We start from the raw sequence: 16,805 nt of genomic DNA on the forward strand, positions 1-16,805 counted from the left end.
GTAAATATATAAAACATATATGTGTGTATACATATATGTACATATATACAAATACATATACAAATACATATGCATACATATATTAGAGAGGGGAGGCATGTAGGGATTGCATCTTTGTGTTTTTCTCCTAAGAATATCTTTTTGTTTTGTGGCTATTTAAACTTTGTGTTATCTTTTCTTTTTTTTTTTTTTTTTTTGCTGCAAAAAGTTTTATTTTCATTTGGTCCAAGGCTTGGGAAGGGCTCCAGGATGGTTAGTTAGGAAGTTTCCCAATGGCTAGAGGCAGAAGCTCGGGCGGAAACCCTGGTATCTGGCAAGGCAGAGATGGCCCCTCAAAGGCTGCTGGACTCTGGAGTTTTCTAGTCGTGTTTGAGTGTGAGGCGTTCGAAAAGATACTCGCCCAGCTGGGCCTGAGGGGCGGCCCCCAGCCTGCGAAGGTTGGTTAAGTGGTCTCCCATCTTCTTGATGAGCTTCACCTCTTCATCCAGGAAGTGGTTCTCTAGGAAGTCACAGAGATGGGGGTCTGTGCACAGAACCCAAGGCATGAAGATCCACAAGGGCTTGGTTCAGGCTCTTCTCCAGGACCAGGGCGGCTTCCATGGCTTCCACCGTTTTACCCCACTCATCCTGAGAAGGCTTCTGCACATCCTGGAACAGCACGTGGCTGCCCGCTGTTTCTGCATCTTCAGGATGCTCTGGACACCCTCAGCGTCTCCTCTGCCAACTCGCGGAAGAAATGGTCCACGCCCTCCAGAGCCACGTCGTCCCGATCAAAATAGTATCCCAGAGAGAGGTAGGTGTAGGAGGCTCGCAGATGCAAGTTGATCAGGCCCTTGACAGCAGCCTCCTCGGTGGAATAATTCTGACCAATCTGGGAGGTCATGGCTGGTTGTCAATACAGAACTAACCACAGAAAAAAATAAACAAACACAAAAACAAAAAAAACAACAAAAAAACACCTGCGTTGGTTGGTCCTGGAAGCAGGCAATGGGCGAGAAGATCAGGGTCAGAGGTCGTGAGTGGAGAGGCAGTTGGTGGTGGAAAGGAGGAGTCCCAGGTCTGTTCCGTCCAAACACTGTTTAAGCAAGACACAGATCCGCGGGACTGGCTGGCGCTTCTTGTGTCTTCTTGTGTCTTCTTGTGTCTTCTTGTGTCTTCTTGTGTCTTCTTGTGTCTTCTTGTGTCTTCTTGTGTCTTCTTCTTCTTCTTCTTCTTCTTCTTCTTCTTCTTCTTCTTCTTCTTCTTCTTCTTCTTCTTCTTCTTCTTCTTCTTCTTCTTCTTCTTCTTCTTCTTCTTTCTTCTTCTTCTTTTCTTCTTCCTCTTCCTCTTCTCCTTCTCCTCCTCCTCCTCCTCCTCCTCCTCCTCCTCCTCCTTCTTCCTCCTCCTCCTTCTTCCTCGTCCTCCTCCTCCTCCTTCCTCGTCCTCCTCCTCCTCCTTCCTCCTTCTTCCTCCTCCTCCTTCTTCTTCCTCGTCCTGCTCCTCCTCCTCCTTCTCCTCCTCCTCCTCCTCCTCCTCCTCCTCCTCCTCCTCCTCCTCCTCCTCCTCCTCCTCCTCCTCCTCCTCCTCCTCCTCCTCCTCCTCCTCCTCCTCCTCCTCCTCCTCCTCCTCCTCCTCCTCCTCCTCCTCCTTGTTGGTCATAGTCCTGAACTCGGCCTAGGCACTGTCCCTGAGCTCTTCAGCTCAAATCTAGTGCTCTACCACTTGAGCCACAGCACCACTTCTAGCTTTTTCTGCTTATATGGTGCTGAGGAATTGAACCCAGGCCTCATGTATGAAAGGCAAGTACTCTATCACTGAGCCATCTTCCCAGCCCTCTTTTTTTCTTTTTTCTTTTTCTTTTTTTAGTTGGTTCTGGGGCTTGAACTCTGGACCTGGGTGCTGAACCTCAGCTCTTCAGCTCAAGGCTAGCACTCTATCACTTGAGCCACAGCACCACTTCTGGTTTTCTGGTGGTTTATTGGAGATAAGAGTCTCATGGATTTTCCTGCCTGGGCTGGCTTTGAACTGAGATCCTCAGAGCTCAGCCTCCTGAGTAGATAGGATTATAGGCATGAGCCACCAATTTTCTTTGTTTTCTTTTTCCTTTTCTCCTCCCTTCCCTTCTACTTCCTCCTCTCTTTTGAGAGAAATTTTGACTGTGTTTCAGATGGATTGGAAACTATAAATCCTCCTGCCTCAACTTTCTAGGAGTGCAGAGCTTACAGCCTTGTATTACCATGCCCAATAAAGCACTATGTGTGTGTTTTTCTCTGTATGTGTATGTTGTATGCAAGTACTGGGACTTGAACTCAAGGTCTTGAGCTGTCTTAGCTTTTTGCTCAAGACTGGCACTCAATCACTTGAGCCACACTTCATTTCCAACTTTTTCCTGGTTAATTGGATATAAAATATTCATGGAATTTCCTTCCCTGGGCTAGCTTTGAACTGTGATCCTCCAATCTCAGTTTCTTGAGTAGCTAAGATTATAGGCAGGAGCCATTACTAACTGGCATAGCACTGTGTTTCTCCTACCTATCAACCATTTGGTTCAGTTTTACAGACAGACACACAACACACATAATACACATATAACACACTTCCTTTTTTTTCTCCCCCCAAGATTTCTTTATTAAGATTAAGTAACTACATAAATTTCACAGTACTGTGGTTTAGTTATATTTAGCTAAAGTCAGACACATATTTTAATCTTCACAATAATAATCATCATCATTCTAATCTACAAAGTTTATGAAGTCTATGAACATTAACAATAAAACTATTTCTTCCAGATCAGGTGATATGTACATTTCTTTCCTTTTGCTTAGTATCAGCTGTTCCCTCTTTCTCTCTCTCATTCCCTCCTTTCCATCACTGCCCTTGAGTTGCTTAGTTCACTTTCATCAACGTCCAGTATAGCTGATGGGCCCCTCTGCTATATTTTTTCACCCACTTTTCATTGATTCTGTGCCCTCTTCCCAGCTTCCCTCAGATGTGTACATGTATACACCATATATAAGGTAAGGTATAAAGAGTCATCTAAAAATGATAAGACAAATTAAGAAGAGGTCATTTGTTTATTTGTCTTTGGGGTTCTTTACAATGTGTATATTATTTTATGTACATATGAAGCGGTGCTTGGGGGGGAGGCTGGGAAGGTGGCTCAGTGGTAGAGTGCGTGCTTTGCATGCATGAGGCCCTGGGTTCAATTCCTCAGCACCACATAAGCAGAAAAATCCAGAAATGATGCTGTGGCTCAAGTGGTAGAGCGCTAGCCTGAGTTGAAGAGCTGAGGGACATTGCCCAGGCTGAGTTCAGGCCTCACAACCGATAAAAAAAAAAAAAAAAAAAAAGAGGTGCTTGGGTATTACAACTTGGACACACATACTTTTTTTTGTCCATCATGGGGCTTGAACTCTGGGCCTGGGTGCTGTCTCTGAGCTCTTCAGCTCAAGGTGAGCACTTTATCTCTTGAGCCACAGTGCCACTTCCAGTTTTCTAGTGGTTTTTGTTTTTGTTTTTTGTCGGTAGTGGGGCTTGAACTGTGGGCTTGGGTACAGTCCCTCAGCTTTTCAGCTGAAGGTGAGCACTCTACCACTTGAGCCACAGTGCCACTTCAAGTTTTCTAGTGTTTTATTGGGGATAAGAGTCTCACAGGATTTCCTGCCTGGGCTGGCTTTGAACTTTGATCCTCAGATCTCAGCCTCCTGAGTAGCTAAGATTACTGGCATGCCACTGGTGCCCAGCTTACATATACTTTTTTTTGAATCAGCTTTCTTTCCTTAACTCTCAGGCCATGCACTATCATGTGCCGCAGGACAGTTACCAGATACCTTAGTCCTAACTCTAAATATCAATGGACTTAACTCTCCAATTAGAAGATATAGAGTGACTAGTGCAAGACCCATCCATCTGTTGTTTACAAGAGACATATCTTGCCAACAAAGGCAGACACATTCTCAAAATGAAGGGCTGGAATTATAATCTTTGAAGCAAACCTAATATAGATAAAATAGACTTCAAATTAAAATCAGTAAGAAGAGACAAAGGTCATTACATACTAACAAAGGGAACTCTCCTACAGGAGGATATGACTTCTAAATATCTATGCACCAAATGCTGGAGGACTCAACATCATCAAACACTTACTCTTTAATCTAAAAACACATATAGATCCAAACACATTGATTTTGGGCAACCTCAACATATCATTGTCACCTCTGGATAAGATCATCCAGGCAAAAACTCAGCAAATAAACTTCAGATCTAAGTAATTGCATTGATCAACTAGTCTTAACAGACATCTACAAATATTTCACTGACCAGCATGAAAATATACATTCTTCACAGCAACCCATGGAACACTTTCCAAAATAGGCTATATTTTAGGTTGCAAAGCAAATCTGTGCAAATTCAAACAAAATTGAAATTATTCCTTGCATTCTGTTAAACCACGGCAGAAAAAATTAGAGCTAAATGCCAAAAGCTGTCACAGAAAACTCTAACTCATGGAGACTGAACAACACATTGCTGAATGATCATTAGGTCATTGAGGAGATTAGAAGAGAAATTCAAATGTTTATGGAATTTAATATAAATGAGCACACAAAATACCAGCTCCTCTGTAACACAGCAAAGGCATTACTCAGAGGAAAATTTATAGCTCTGATTGCCTACAACAACAAATTGGAGAAATCTCAAATGAACACTGTAATGATTCACCTGAAGCTCTTTGAAAAACAGGAACAAGTCAAACCCCAGATCAGTAGATGGAAACAATAAAAATTAAATTGGAAATAAATAAAATAGAGACTTAAGAAAAGGTAGAATGAATTAACAAAACAAAGAGTTGGTTCTTTGAAAAACTAAACAAAACTGACAAACCTTTAGCAAATCTGACTAAAGAAGAGAAACACATAAATTAGTAAAATTAGAGATGGAAATATGAACATCACAAGAAATATGCAAGATTCAGAATATTATTAGGGAATACTTCGCAAACTTTTATGACAATAAATTGGAGAATCTGGGAGAAATGGAAACATTTCTAGAGAGCATAGATATACCCAAATCAAACCAAGAAGCTTTAAACCAACTAAATAAACCATTAGGAGTTATGAAATAGGAATGACAATAAAAGACCATCCATCCAAGCAGTATGGAGGTTCCTCAAAAGACTCCACATAGAGCTCCCCTATGACCCAGCAATCCCACTTTTGGGCATTTACCCAAATGATTACAAACAAGACCATACTAAAGCTACCAGAACAACTATGTTTATTGCAGCATTATTTACCATTGCTAAGATATGGAACCAACCCAGATGCCCCTCAGTAAATGAATGGATCAGGAAAATGTGATATATATATTGGAATTCTATGCCTCCATCAGAAAGAATGATATTGCCCCATTTGTTAGGAAATGGAAAGACTCGGAAAAATTATATTAAGTGAAGTAAGCCAGGCCCAAAGAAACATAGGTCCCATGATTTCCCTTATTTGAAATAACTAGTATATGTCTAGGACAAGCAGAAAAGGTCAAAAGCTATGTATATATTACCATATAAGATGATATTAAGCGAAATGAACCCCATGTTAGGGACACAATGGATTTTTCTTTCTTGCTATTGTTTTTAACATATTTATAATGTACTATGTGATTTTTTTTTTTGTTTCTTTGGTATGTCCCTTCCCCATGGTATAACCCCTGTTTTCATTGTATTTGATTCTGGTGCCCTGAATCTTGTATACACATTTTTCTAATTTGGAGAAGGGAAGGGAAAAAAACAAAATGCTTAAATAGGGATACAGGTTGACCCATTGTAACAATGATATGTACAAGACACTATGTTGAAAAAGAACTTTACATCTTTGAGTGTTGTGGGGAGGGAGTGAGGGAGGAGTTGGGAAAATGGGGAGGGAAGGGATTGTAGGGAAAATCAAAAGAGAGGGTAACAATGTTCAGTAGGAAATGTAGTCATTACCTTACTCATGTAACTGTAACCCTTCTGTAAGTACCTTTACAATTAAAAAAATATATTAAAAAAGACCTCCTATCCAAGAAAAGCCCAGGATCTGATGGACTTACAGGCAAATTCTATAAAGCTTTCAAAGGAGAACTCATTCTATACTCCTCAAACTGTTCAATGAAATAGAAAGAGAAAGATCATTACCAAACTCATTCTTCAAAGCCAGCAAAACACTCCTCCCCAAACCAGATAAAAACTCATCAACGAAAGAGAACTATAGATAGACCCATCTCTTGGATGAACATTGATGCAAAACTTCACAATAAAATTCTGCCAACCGAATTCAACAACCTACCAAAAAAAATCATACATTATGATCAAATGGAATTCATTCCAGGGATGTAAAGCTGGTTCAATATACATGTCAATTAATGTAATTCAGCAAATCAACAGAAGCAAGGACAAAAGCCACATGGTGATCTTAACAGATGCAGGAAATGCATTTGGCAAAACTTCACATTCCTTTATGATGAAAGCTCCAAAGAAGCTAGGAATCCATGGAACAATACTTAGTATAATGAGGGCTATATATGACAAACCTACAGCAGTATTTTACTTAATGGTGAAAAGTTAAAACCATTCCCTCAAAAATCAGGAACTAGACAAGGAGGTCCACTCTCTCCATTCCCCTTCAACATGGTACTGGAATTCCTAGCAAGAGCAATAAGGCAAGAGAAAAACAAAGAGGATCCAAATTAGGAAAGAAGAAATAAAGCTATCCCTCTTTGCGAATGACATGATCCTGTACATATGTATATATGTATTTTATTTATTTATTTATTTTTATTTTTATTTGCCAGTCTTGGGGCTTGAACTCAGGGCCTGGGCTCTGTCCCTGAGCTCCTCTGTGTTCAAGGCTAGTGCTCTACCACTTGAGCCACAGTGTTGCTTCTGGCTTTGCTGTTTATGTGGTACTGAGGAATTGAACCCAGGGCTTCATGCACTCTAGACAACTCTACCACTAAGCCACACTACCAGCTCAATGATCCTGTATTTAAAGAATCCTATAGATTCCTCATCCAAGTTACTTGAGTTGATATGAAACTTTGCCAAAGTAGCAAGGTATAACAATAACCCACAAAAATCACTAGCTTTCCTGTATGCCAACAATGGGAAGAATGAGACTGAAATCAGGAATGCAGCTCCTATTGTATTAGGTACAAGGACCTCTATTGTGATAAAAATCTGAAAAAAGAAATTGAAGCATATTTAGGAAATGGAAAAACCTTCTCCATGCTCCTGGATGGGAAGAATTAACTTTGTAAAAATGGCAATGCTGCCCAGAGCAATTTACAAATTCAATGCAATACCCATCAAAATCCCAACAAGTTTCTTCAAAGAAATAGAGAAAGCAATCTGAAACTTCACAATTAATAATAAAAGACCCAATATGCCAGGCATCAGTGGCTCATGCCTGTAATCCCAGCTATTCAGGAGTCTGAGACCTGAGTATCATGGTTCAAAGTCAGTCCTGGCAGGAAAGACCATGAGACCCTTATCTCAAATAAACCACCAGAAAACTGGAAGTGGTGTTGTAGCTCAAGTGGTAGAGCGCTCTCCTTGAGCTGAAGAGCTGAGGGACAATGCCCAGGCCCAGAGTTCAAGCCCCACGACCTACAAAAAAAAAAAAAAATAGAAAAGACCCCATACCAAAAACAATCCTAAGCAGGAAGAATTCAAATTCTATGAGAAAGCTAAGGCAATAAAAACAGCTTGGTACTGTCATAAGAATAAGCCTGATGACCAATGGAACAGAAGACCCAGAAATAAATCCATAGATATATAGCCACATAATATTTGATAAGGGAGCCAAAACCACAATAAGTCATGCTGGAAAAATTGACTACTAACCCTGCACCAGAATTATTTTAAATGGATCAAAGGTACCATGAAAATACTACAGTAAGTGCCGCCGACCGGGTTCTGTCGGGACAACGGAGGATACCTAGGGGAGGAACCTGGAATAGGATGGGGAGATGGCAAACAGACAACTCACACACAAGAGGAGTGGATGCTGCTGAGTGCTGAGTGCGATTTAATGCAGAGGATAACAAACTTTTATAGCAAAAAGTCTCCACAAGAAAGGGCAAAAGGTTACACAATCTTGTTACAGGGCTTCATTCTTGGATGGTCACCAGCTGGTCGCCTGAAAGGGCAAAAGTTTACACAATCTTGCTGCAGGGCTTCCTTCTTGAGTGGTCACCAGCTGGTCACCTGAAAGGCACTTGTTTCCGGCTTATCTCTAAGAAATATAATGGGTTTCGACGTTTGTCACCATCTAACCATTACCTTATTTCTATAGAGGCCTTAATTGTCCCACAAGATTTTTCCTGTTCCTTCTTTAATAGTAAGGTCATGGAGGCCTAGATCTAGCAAGTCTCTTAGTAAATGAAAGAGAGTAACAGGAAGTTCTTTCTCCTAAGTAGTTATCTCAGCAATTGCCATACATTCTTTCTGTTCTAGCCGCGCCTACAGCTTCTTGTAAATCTCTTACAGACAATTCCTTCTGCTGAAGTGACTTCATGGAACCCCCAATACTTTATATTTACTTATGACTTACTTGTCTACTAGCCTCCATAAGAGGGGTTTCAGGGTAGCACTTAACTCTGGTGAGTTAGCCATATTTTTAAGACACTCATCAGATATTGGAGTCGTCAACACTCTTAAGAAAGAGCTTTTAATAAGGGAACATTAACAATGAGTAAGTACAATGAACAGCAGAAACAGTAAAAGATTAATAGGCACTCTTATACAGTGAGGAAAAGAAAGTCAGAAACACATCTTTCCCAGGGTTTGCCAGCCTTTTTCCAGGAGTAGGCCTCTTAGAAGCCCTATTCTCCAAGGTAGACTTCGGTGAAGTCCCAAAACTTGGAGATAGGTTTCTGTAAAGCCCCATTCTCTGAGGTAGACTTTGGTAAAGTCCCCAAACTCAGAGATAGGTCTCTGAAGCCCCTATCTTGGTCTGATAGATGGTTTCCCATGCTAAGCAGACTCCACTGGAGTAGGCGTGGCAAGTAAGGGGTAGGGGAAACACTAGGTCTTCAAGGCAAGAGTTGAAAAAACCTAAGTAAAGATCCAGAATCATAAATCAAAGGAAGATTGGATATATGACACTGCAGCAAACTGAAGAGTTTCTACAGCACAAAGGATATAGCTAACAAGATAAATAGAAGATGGGAGAAGATTTTTACCAGCCATACATCAGATAAGGGCCTCACATCTAAAATAGGCTTACAGCTCAAAATATTAAGCCTCCTAAAAATAAACTCTCAAAAAAAAATTAACACTGGCATGTCCCAGGCCGGGGACTGGTAGCCATGACCAGGCCTGGGGATCCAGTGCCTAAGCAACACAACAAACTCCTCCTGATTGAAATCAGAAGCTGAGCATATGCCTCAGCAGAGGGGAGGAAACAGGGAACTGCACCCCCTGGGAATTACACCTGTGACAGCAGAAAACTTGGGGCTCCAGGGCAAGAGAACCAGAAGCCCAAACCCCACCAGAACCCGACCCATATATCCCAGGCCAGGAATTGGACAACTCAGCCTGCCAGCACCTGATAATAGTCAGGAGCTAAGGCTGGTAAGGTGGCTCAGTAGTAGAGTCCTTGCTTTGTGTGCATGAGGCCTTGGATCTGATTCCTCAGCACCACATAAGCAGAAAGGGCCAGAAGTGGCACTGTGGCTAAAATGGTAGGGCGCCAGCTTTGAGCTGAAGAGCTGAAGGACAGCACCAGGCCCAGAATTCAGGCCCAGAACCAGGCAAAAGAAAGAAAGAAAGAAAGAAAGAAAGAAAGAAAGAAAGAAAGAAAGAAAGAAAGAAAGAAAGAAAGAAAGAAAGAAAGAAAGAAAGAAAGAAAGAGACAAACAAACAAACAAACACACATCAGGAGCCCATAGCAGACTCCAGCAACTGGAAGAGTACATCCAGCACACTCGATCTCGCCAAGAGCACCTGGAGGAGTAAACAGGAGCAGTCTAGGCAGTGATCTACAGCAGAGAGACAAGAGCCCTACATGGGTCAGACCAGTAGCAAGAGGTCGGCCCCCAACAGAACTGAAACCAGGTACAGACTCTCTGCCAGCCCAGAAACAACAACCAAGCAAAGACAGACACCTATTGACCAAATAAAATTTCAGATTAGTCTCCAATAATCCCTAAATCCTCATTTGAAAATCACAGAGAAAAATTACAAGGTTTATCAACACCCCCCAAGCAAGCTACCCCCCAAATCCAGCAACCACCCAAGGGAGAGCCCCAGTGGGAACAAAGCAGGAATGGAAGACAAAAGCTACATCCAAGAGATGCTGGAGGCAATGACTCAACAATTAAAACAATAAATAGACCAGAAATTTAAAGAACACAGGGATGAACTATCAAAAGAGATTCAAGGTCTCAAACAAGAGGTGCACACAAAAATAGAGGCAGTACACACCTCACTAAGAGGTGAGATCAGTACTTTGAGAACATTGAATCCATAAATGAGTCTATTTCCCCCAGGCAAACCACAATGGAAGCTGTAGTTTACAGACTGAATGAAATGGAATTTAGAGTGTCAGATACAAAAGACAAAATATACCAACTGGACCAAAAAGTTACAGAGATGGGAAAATCACTTAAATTATGCCAAAGGGAAATCCAAGAGCAAGTGGATAGTGCCAAGAAATTTAACCTTCGTATAATTAGAGTGGACGAAGGTGAGGAATATCAAAGCAAGCTAATGCAACACTTATTCAACAAAATTATCAGTGAAAAATTCCCCCATCCTAAAAAAGATCATCTTACCTACATAACAGAAGCATATATAACACCTAACAAGCAGGATCCCAGGAGAAACACTTCTAGACACATTATAGTAAAAATGATAGATCTGAATAATAAGGAAACAATCTTGCATGCAGCAAAAATGAAGAAGGAGCTATACTACAATAGGAAAAAAAATAGAATCACTGAACATTATAATCTTCCTGGTTTTACTCATGTAGAATATGAGAACTGATGATGACTGTGCTTCTTTGGAGAATCTCTAATATAGGACCAATATAGGACTAAATAACCAGATTTATAAAATCTAGCTGTTCTTATTGGCAGGTGATAATGATGATGGTGATTTTGTGACAGTAGTGGGGGCCTGAAGTCACAGCCTAGATGCTGGCCCTTAGGATTTTTTTGCTGAAGGCTAGCACTTGACCCCTTGAGCCACAGCTCCACAGACTTTCCTGTCCCAGCTGGCTTTAACCCTCCATTCTCAGATCCTAGCCTACCAAGTAGTTAGGGTCACAGGCATGAGCTTCCTGCACCTTGTGGCATGTGATTTATTGGTTTTAAGATGGGTAAAAGGAGTGGAGAATAGAGGGCTAGGTAAAGGTAATAAATGCAAGTGACAGTTTATGATTAACTTAAATATTCTAAATCATTCAGTAAAGTCATGATACAGTTGAAAAAAGTGAAAAGCAAAACAATTATGTTGGAAGGATGTAAATAAAAGGAAACAATCTTAACATTGCAGAATGACAAAGAATAGTAGAAGGAGGAACATGTGGGAAATGTAAGAAGACACGACTGGAAACTTATGCACAAGTTCAGACTTCTGTAAACCACAGGCTGGTTGGTGGGTGTAATGCATGATCGGAATGATTTATTGATGAAATAAAACTGTCTGCTGTTCTCCAGGATTGAGACATTTCCTGTTTTGGATGTCTGGTTCTGTTTCATTGCCTCAAATAGCCTTACTTCAAAAGTTTTGGTTTGTGGGAGCAGGAAGGCAAATTGATTCATGGATGGGTGGGAAAGAGAGAAGAGTGGGCTAAGGAAGTCTGTCTGTGTTTAAGAGGCATGGACACAGGAGATCACCATGTCTTTGGACACTGGTGGCTGGGGTACTGCTCACAGGTGAGAAAGCCTGAGAGGGAAGAACTTAGAGAACAGGAAGACTCAAGAACTTCTGAAGTTCCTTAGTGTGTAGGTAAGGTACAGTTATGTTGGGTGCCCTGGGGAAAAATATGGGCAATTCTCAGTTGTCCTTATAATTTTTTTATATTTTCAGTTTTATAGAAAACTTACAGTAAGAGAAGCTAGAAAGGAAGGAAGCTCAATGCTATTTATCCAGATACATAATTTAAAGTTATTTTTCTCAACTTTATTTTCTTCACATTCCCTGTATGCATGTACTTGCACACACGTATACATCTATCTATCTATCTATCTATCTATCTATCTATCTATCTATCTATCTATCTATCTATCTATCTATCTTTCGGGACCAGTCCTAGAGATTAAATTCAGGGCCTGAATGCTGTCCATGAGTTTTTTGCTTCAGACTAGTTAGTGCTCTACCACTTGAGCCACAGTTCCATTTAGGGCTTTTTTTTGGTCATTAATTTTATTTTGGTCATTAATTGGAGATAAGAGTCTCCTGAACTTCCCTGCCTGGACTGGCTTCAAACCATGACCTTCAGATTTCAGCCTCCTGAGTAGATAAGATTACAGGCATGAGCCACTGAGTGTAGTTGCATATGTAGGGTTCCTTTAAATTTCAATATGCTTTTTTTGTGTGCAAGTATTGTACTTGAACTCAGAGTGTTGTATCTCACTTGGCCTTTTCTGTTCAAAGCTGGTGTTCTACCACTTGAGCCATGCTTCCACTTCTGTTTTTTGCTGGTTAATTGGACATATAGTCTCTTTGATTTGTCTGCTTGGGCTGGTTCTAAACTTCTTCAATCCTCAGATTTCAGTTTTTTGAGTGGTTTAGAATTATCAGCATAAGCCATCCAGCACCTAGCTTCAATGTGTATTTTTAAAAAGCAAGGATATTCTTAAATTTTATTGCTTTTTTTTTTTTTTTTTTGTCGGTCGTGGGGCTTGAACTCTGGGCCTGGGCGCTGTCCCTCAGCTTTTCAGCTCAAGGTGAGCGCTCTACCACTTGAGCTACAGCACCACTTCGGGTTTTCTGGTGGTTTATTGGAGATAGGAGTCTCACGGTCTCTCCTGCCCGGGCTGGCTTTGAACTGGGATCCTCAGATCTCAGCCTCCTGAGTAGCTAGGATTACAGGCGTGAGCCACCAGCGCCCGGCCAAGGATATTCTTTTAATCAGAGTACACTGTTAAAATTTAGTATTGCAGACACAGATATAATAGTCTCCGACTCTCTACAGAACTGTTCTTTGATTTTACTACATATTTAAATAATATTCTTTTTTGTTTTATTCTTTTGGTTCATAGGTCTCTGATATGGGTGTGAGGTACCTCTCACCAGGATATGTGTGTGTGTGTGTGTGTGTGTGTATTTGGGGAAAAATCCCACAGTGCACTGCATGCAGAGCAAGCTCTCTACCAGAGCTTTAGCCCAGCCCTCACATTTGGATTAGAATCTTTATTTTTCTAAGAACTGTAACTTTTTTTTGCCTCTTTTCAAATCTTATTTTTATATGTATGTACTTTTTTTTTTTTTTTTTTTTGCCAATTCTGGGGCTTGAAGTCAGGGCCTGGGTACTGTCCCTGAGCTTCTTTTGCTCAAGGCTAGCACTCTACCACTTGAGCTACAGCACCACTTCTGACCTTTTCTTTTTATGTGGTATTGAGAAATTGAACCCATGGGTTCATGTATGCTAGACAAGCAATCTACCACTAAGCCACATTCCCAGCCCTGGAATCTTTATTTATTTTTTAATTTTATTTCATTTTAAATTTTGGTGTCAATCCTAGGGCTTGAACTCATGGTCTTGGAGCTGTCTCTGAGCTTTTCTACTCAAGACTAATACTCTACCACTTGAGCTACAGTTCCACTCTGGCTTTTTTGGCAGTTAATTGGAGATAAGAGGGTCACTGGTTTTCCTGCTAAAGCTGGCTTCGAACCTCGATCCTCAAATCTCAGCCTCCAGTTACAAGTGTGAGCCACCAATACCCAGTAAGAATCTTTAATAAGGGAATCACAAAAGGTTAGTTGTTTAGCTCTCTTTGGTTTTATTTATACCGTGTTTCTTCCCTGGGGGTACGAAAGTAACGGACATGAATACTAAGAGGTCCTTTTTTTTTTTTTTTTTTTGTCGGTTGTGGGGCTTGAACTCTGGGCCTGGGCACTGTCCCTGCACTCTTCAGCTCAAGGCTAGCGCTCTACCGCTTGAGCCACAGCACCACTTCTGGTTTTCTAGTGGTTAATTGGAGATAAGAGTCTCACAGACTTTCCCAATCAGGCTGGTTTTGAACCACGATCCTCAGATCTCAGCCTCCTGAGTAGCTAGGATTACAGGTGTGAGCCACTGGCCCCCTGCTAGAGGTCTTTTGTGGGAAAAGGAATATGGTAACTTGAGATTAAATTAGGCATAAAGCTTCAGCTTAGAAATGAGAATAAATGATGGTACTTTTTCTATAAATTTTTCTTTTCCTGAGGCGACTATTTGGATGAATTTGGATAAAAATAGATACATGCACTCCTGTGATAATTCTAGTCCTTTATCAAGAATAAGGCTTCCTATAAAAGTTTCTCGGTATTCACTTGCCTTTGTAACTGTTCTCTTGATGATTTAGAAATAATTTAAGAATTAATTGGTATAGTCAAGCACTGGTGGTTCGTGCCTATAAATATGAATACTCAGGAGGCTGGGTGCCTATAAATATGAATACTCAGGAGGCTGGGTGCCTATAAATATGACTACTCAGGAGGCTGGGATCTAAAGGCTGTGGTTCAAAGCCATCCCAGGCAGAAAAGTCTGTGAGACTGTTACCTCCAATTAGCCAGGAATGTGGGAGTGGAGTTGTGACCAAAGTGGTAGAATTCCAGCTTTGAGCAGAAAAATCAAGAGAGAATGTGAGGTCTTGAGTTCAAGCTCCAGGACACACACACACCACAGAGTTATCATTGATGTCGACTTTTCTCATTAATTCCTCATATGTGAACCAAATGCAGAATTACTTTCTAGCCAAACACTACTGGATTATACCTGTAATCCTAGCCACTCAACAAGCTGAGACATGAGGATCAAGTTTCAAATCCAGCAGGTCAAGAAAGTCTAGGGGACTCATCTCCAATTAACTACCACAAAGCTAGATGTGATGTTATGGCTCCCATGATAGACCAGCCTTGAGCTAAAAACTAAGGGACAGGGCCTATGCCTGAGTTCTCAAGTCTCAGAACCAGCACAATAAACAGACAAACAAAATAAAAAATTCCCCTGGTCACTTTCCAATCTTGAGAATCCACTGCTTAGGCAGTAATGGGAAGTGCTGAGAAGCATGGGACAAATGAGAAAAGACTGCTAGGGGAGAGTGAGACAGAGAGGAGACCCAAAGCACATGTGGAAAGTTTTAGTACTGTTGTCTCTCTCTTGCACCACCCTTAGAGTCAGCTTGCATTTCACAACATGTCCTTCCATTTCCCTCCTCCCCTCTAGGCAACATGAAGATGACTCTGGTACAGACCTCTTTCATGCTGCTTTTGCTGCTGTTGGGTCTGGGCCTGGGCCTGGGGTTGGGGCTCCACATGGCTGCAGCAGTCCTGGAAGATAGTGATCAACCACTGAATGAGTTTTGGTCCAGTGACTCACAGGACAAAACTAGGGCCACTGAAGAGGGAGAAGGCACCAGAACCCCAGAAACCCTGGTGCTTAGCATTAAAGAAATGATGCAGCCTGGTGGTCCAGAAGAGCCCATCCTTGGTGAAGATGAAGTGGGAGGAAGCAAGATGATGAAGGCAGAGGCTCTTTTTCAGAGCAATGAAGACTATCTTAGGTTTGACTTGAGTGACAGGGAGTGTAATGCCATGATGGCATCCAAGAACCAGGGGCACAATCATAGCTGTGTGGCCCAATACACATTCATCCATGAAGACCCAAGTGTAGTCACAGCTGTCTGTAAGAGTCCTGTCGTTGCCTGTGCTATCAAGGGGGCCAAATGTCACAGAAGTCCCCGTCCCTTTGACTTGACAATATGCAAACTGTCCAAACCAGGACTAGTTACACCTAACTGCAATTACCTGACATTCATTATGGAAAAGGTCATTTATATAGCCTGTGATAACATAAGGAATACATTGTCATTAGAGCAATGAAGTAGCTCATTCTTATTTCTCTCACCTGGTTCTCTTCTTTTTCATCTTGCTCTTCTCCTCTTCAAAATATTGCTGAGAAAGTTCTGGAAAAGAGGGTGAATTTTTTTGGTTGTTTAACCTTAACCTACATTAATCCTACAAGGAGGTTCACTGTGACATTTCTACAGCTGTATACAATCTCAATCGACCTTACCCCCAGCCCCATCACTGCCATCCTTCCCATTCGCCCTTCTCAAAAACAATTTTGATACGTTTCTTTGCTCTATGTTCATCCCTGCAAATAAAGAATGGGCTATTCTTTATCATTGATTCTGAAAACATGTCTCTTCTTTGCTTCAGGTTCATTCAACTTGTATTTGGTTTCTGAGCTCAGAGGTGACAGAATAATAACTAGTTTCTCAGGGTATTCTGTCTCTCCTCTCCAACTCCTGCCCTTGAAAGAGATAAGCAAAGAGCTGCTCTAGTGATGAACATGACCCTGCTTCAAGTCAGTTTCCTGGTCTCATTTGGCATTGGGAGTAAACTGGAAGAGTTTAATGCATCCTTTATCATCTCCTTCCCTCCAATCTACCTTGAGTTACAATAGAAATCACACAGAGTCTTTGGAAATAATTCTTAGGCTTTGCACAATGTTACTGTCCCCTGTGAATGCAATTAAACAATTCTATCTATGCTTACATCTGGGAAAATCATGTGGATTGGATTCTTTCCCTTAGCCTAGGAAAACACTGGCTTGGAGATCTGTTGATAAAGCAGA

The 16,805-nt window shown here is 41.3% G+C and overlaps 1 protein-coding gene and 1 pseudogene across 3 annotated transcripts; one reads left to right on the forward strand and one right to left on the reverse strand.

Annotated features, from left to right (window-relative positions):
* Positions 1–208: 208 nt before the first annotated feature.
* On the reverse strand, positions 209–883 carry LOC138840437 (ferritin light chain pseudogene; annotated as a pseudogene).
* A 10,917-nt stretch (positions 884–11,800) lies between these two features.
* On the forward strand, positions 11,801–16,357 carry Rnase10 (ribonuclease A family member 10 (inactive)). 3 transcript variants are annotated; one of them, XM_070024738.1, is made up of 2 exons: positions 11,801–11,895; positions 15,393–16,357. In XM_070024738.1, the coding sequence occupies exon 2, from the start codon at positions 15,398–15,400 to the stop codon at positions 16,046–16,048; it is 651 nt and encodes a 216-aa protein (XP_069880839.1). In that variant the 5' UTR covers positions 11,801–11,895; positions 15,393–15,397; the 3' UTR covers positions 16,049–16,357. The 3 variants fall into 3 exon arrangements, with proteins under 3 accessions (XP_069880839.1, XP_069880838.1, XP_069880840.1); XM_070024737.1 differs by having other exon boundaries at positions 11,838–11,968; XM_070024739.1 differs by lacking the exon at positions 11,801–11,895 and adding an exon at positions 13,839–13,940.
* Positions 16,358–16,805: the final 448 nt, after the last annotated feature.

This window comes from Dipodomys merriami, unplaced genomic scaffold (assembly GCF_024711535.1).
Source record: "Dipodomys merriami isolate MVZ:Mamm:240054 unplaced genomic scaffold, mDipMer1.0.p SCAF_1, whole genome shotgun sequence".
Classification (NCBI taxonomy): Eukaryota; Metazoa; Chordata; class Mammalia; order Rodentia; family Heteromyidae; genus Dipodomys; species Dipodomys merriami.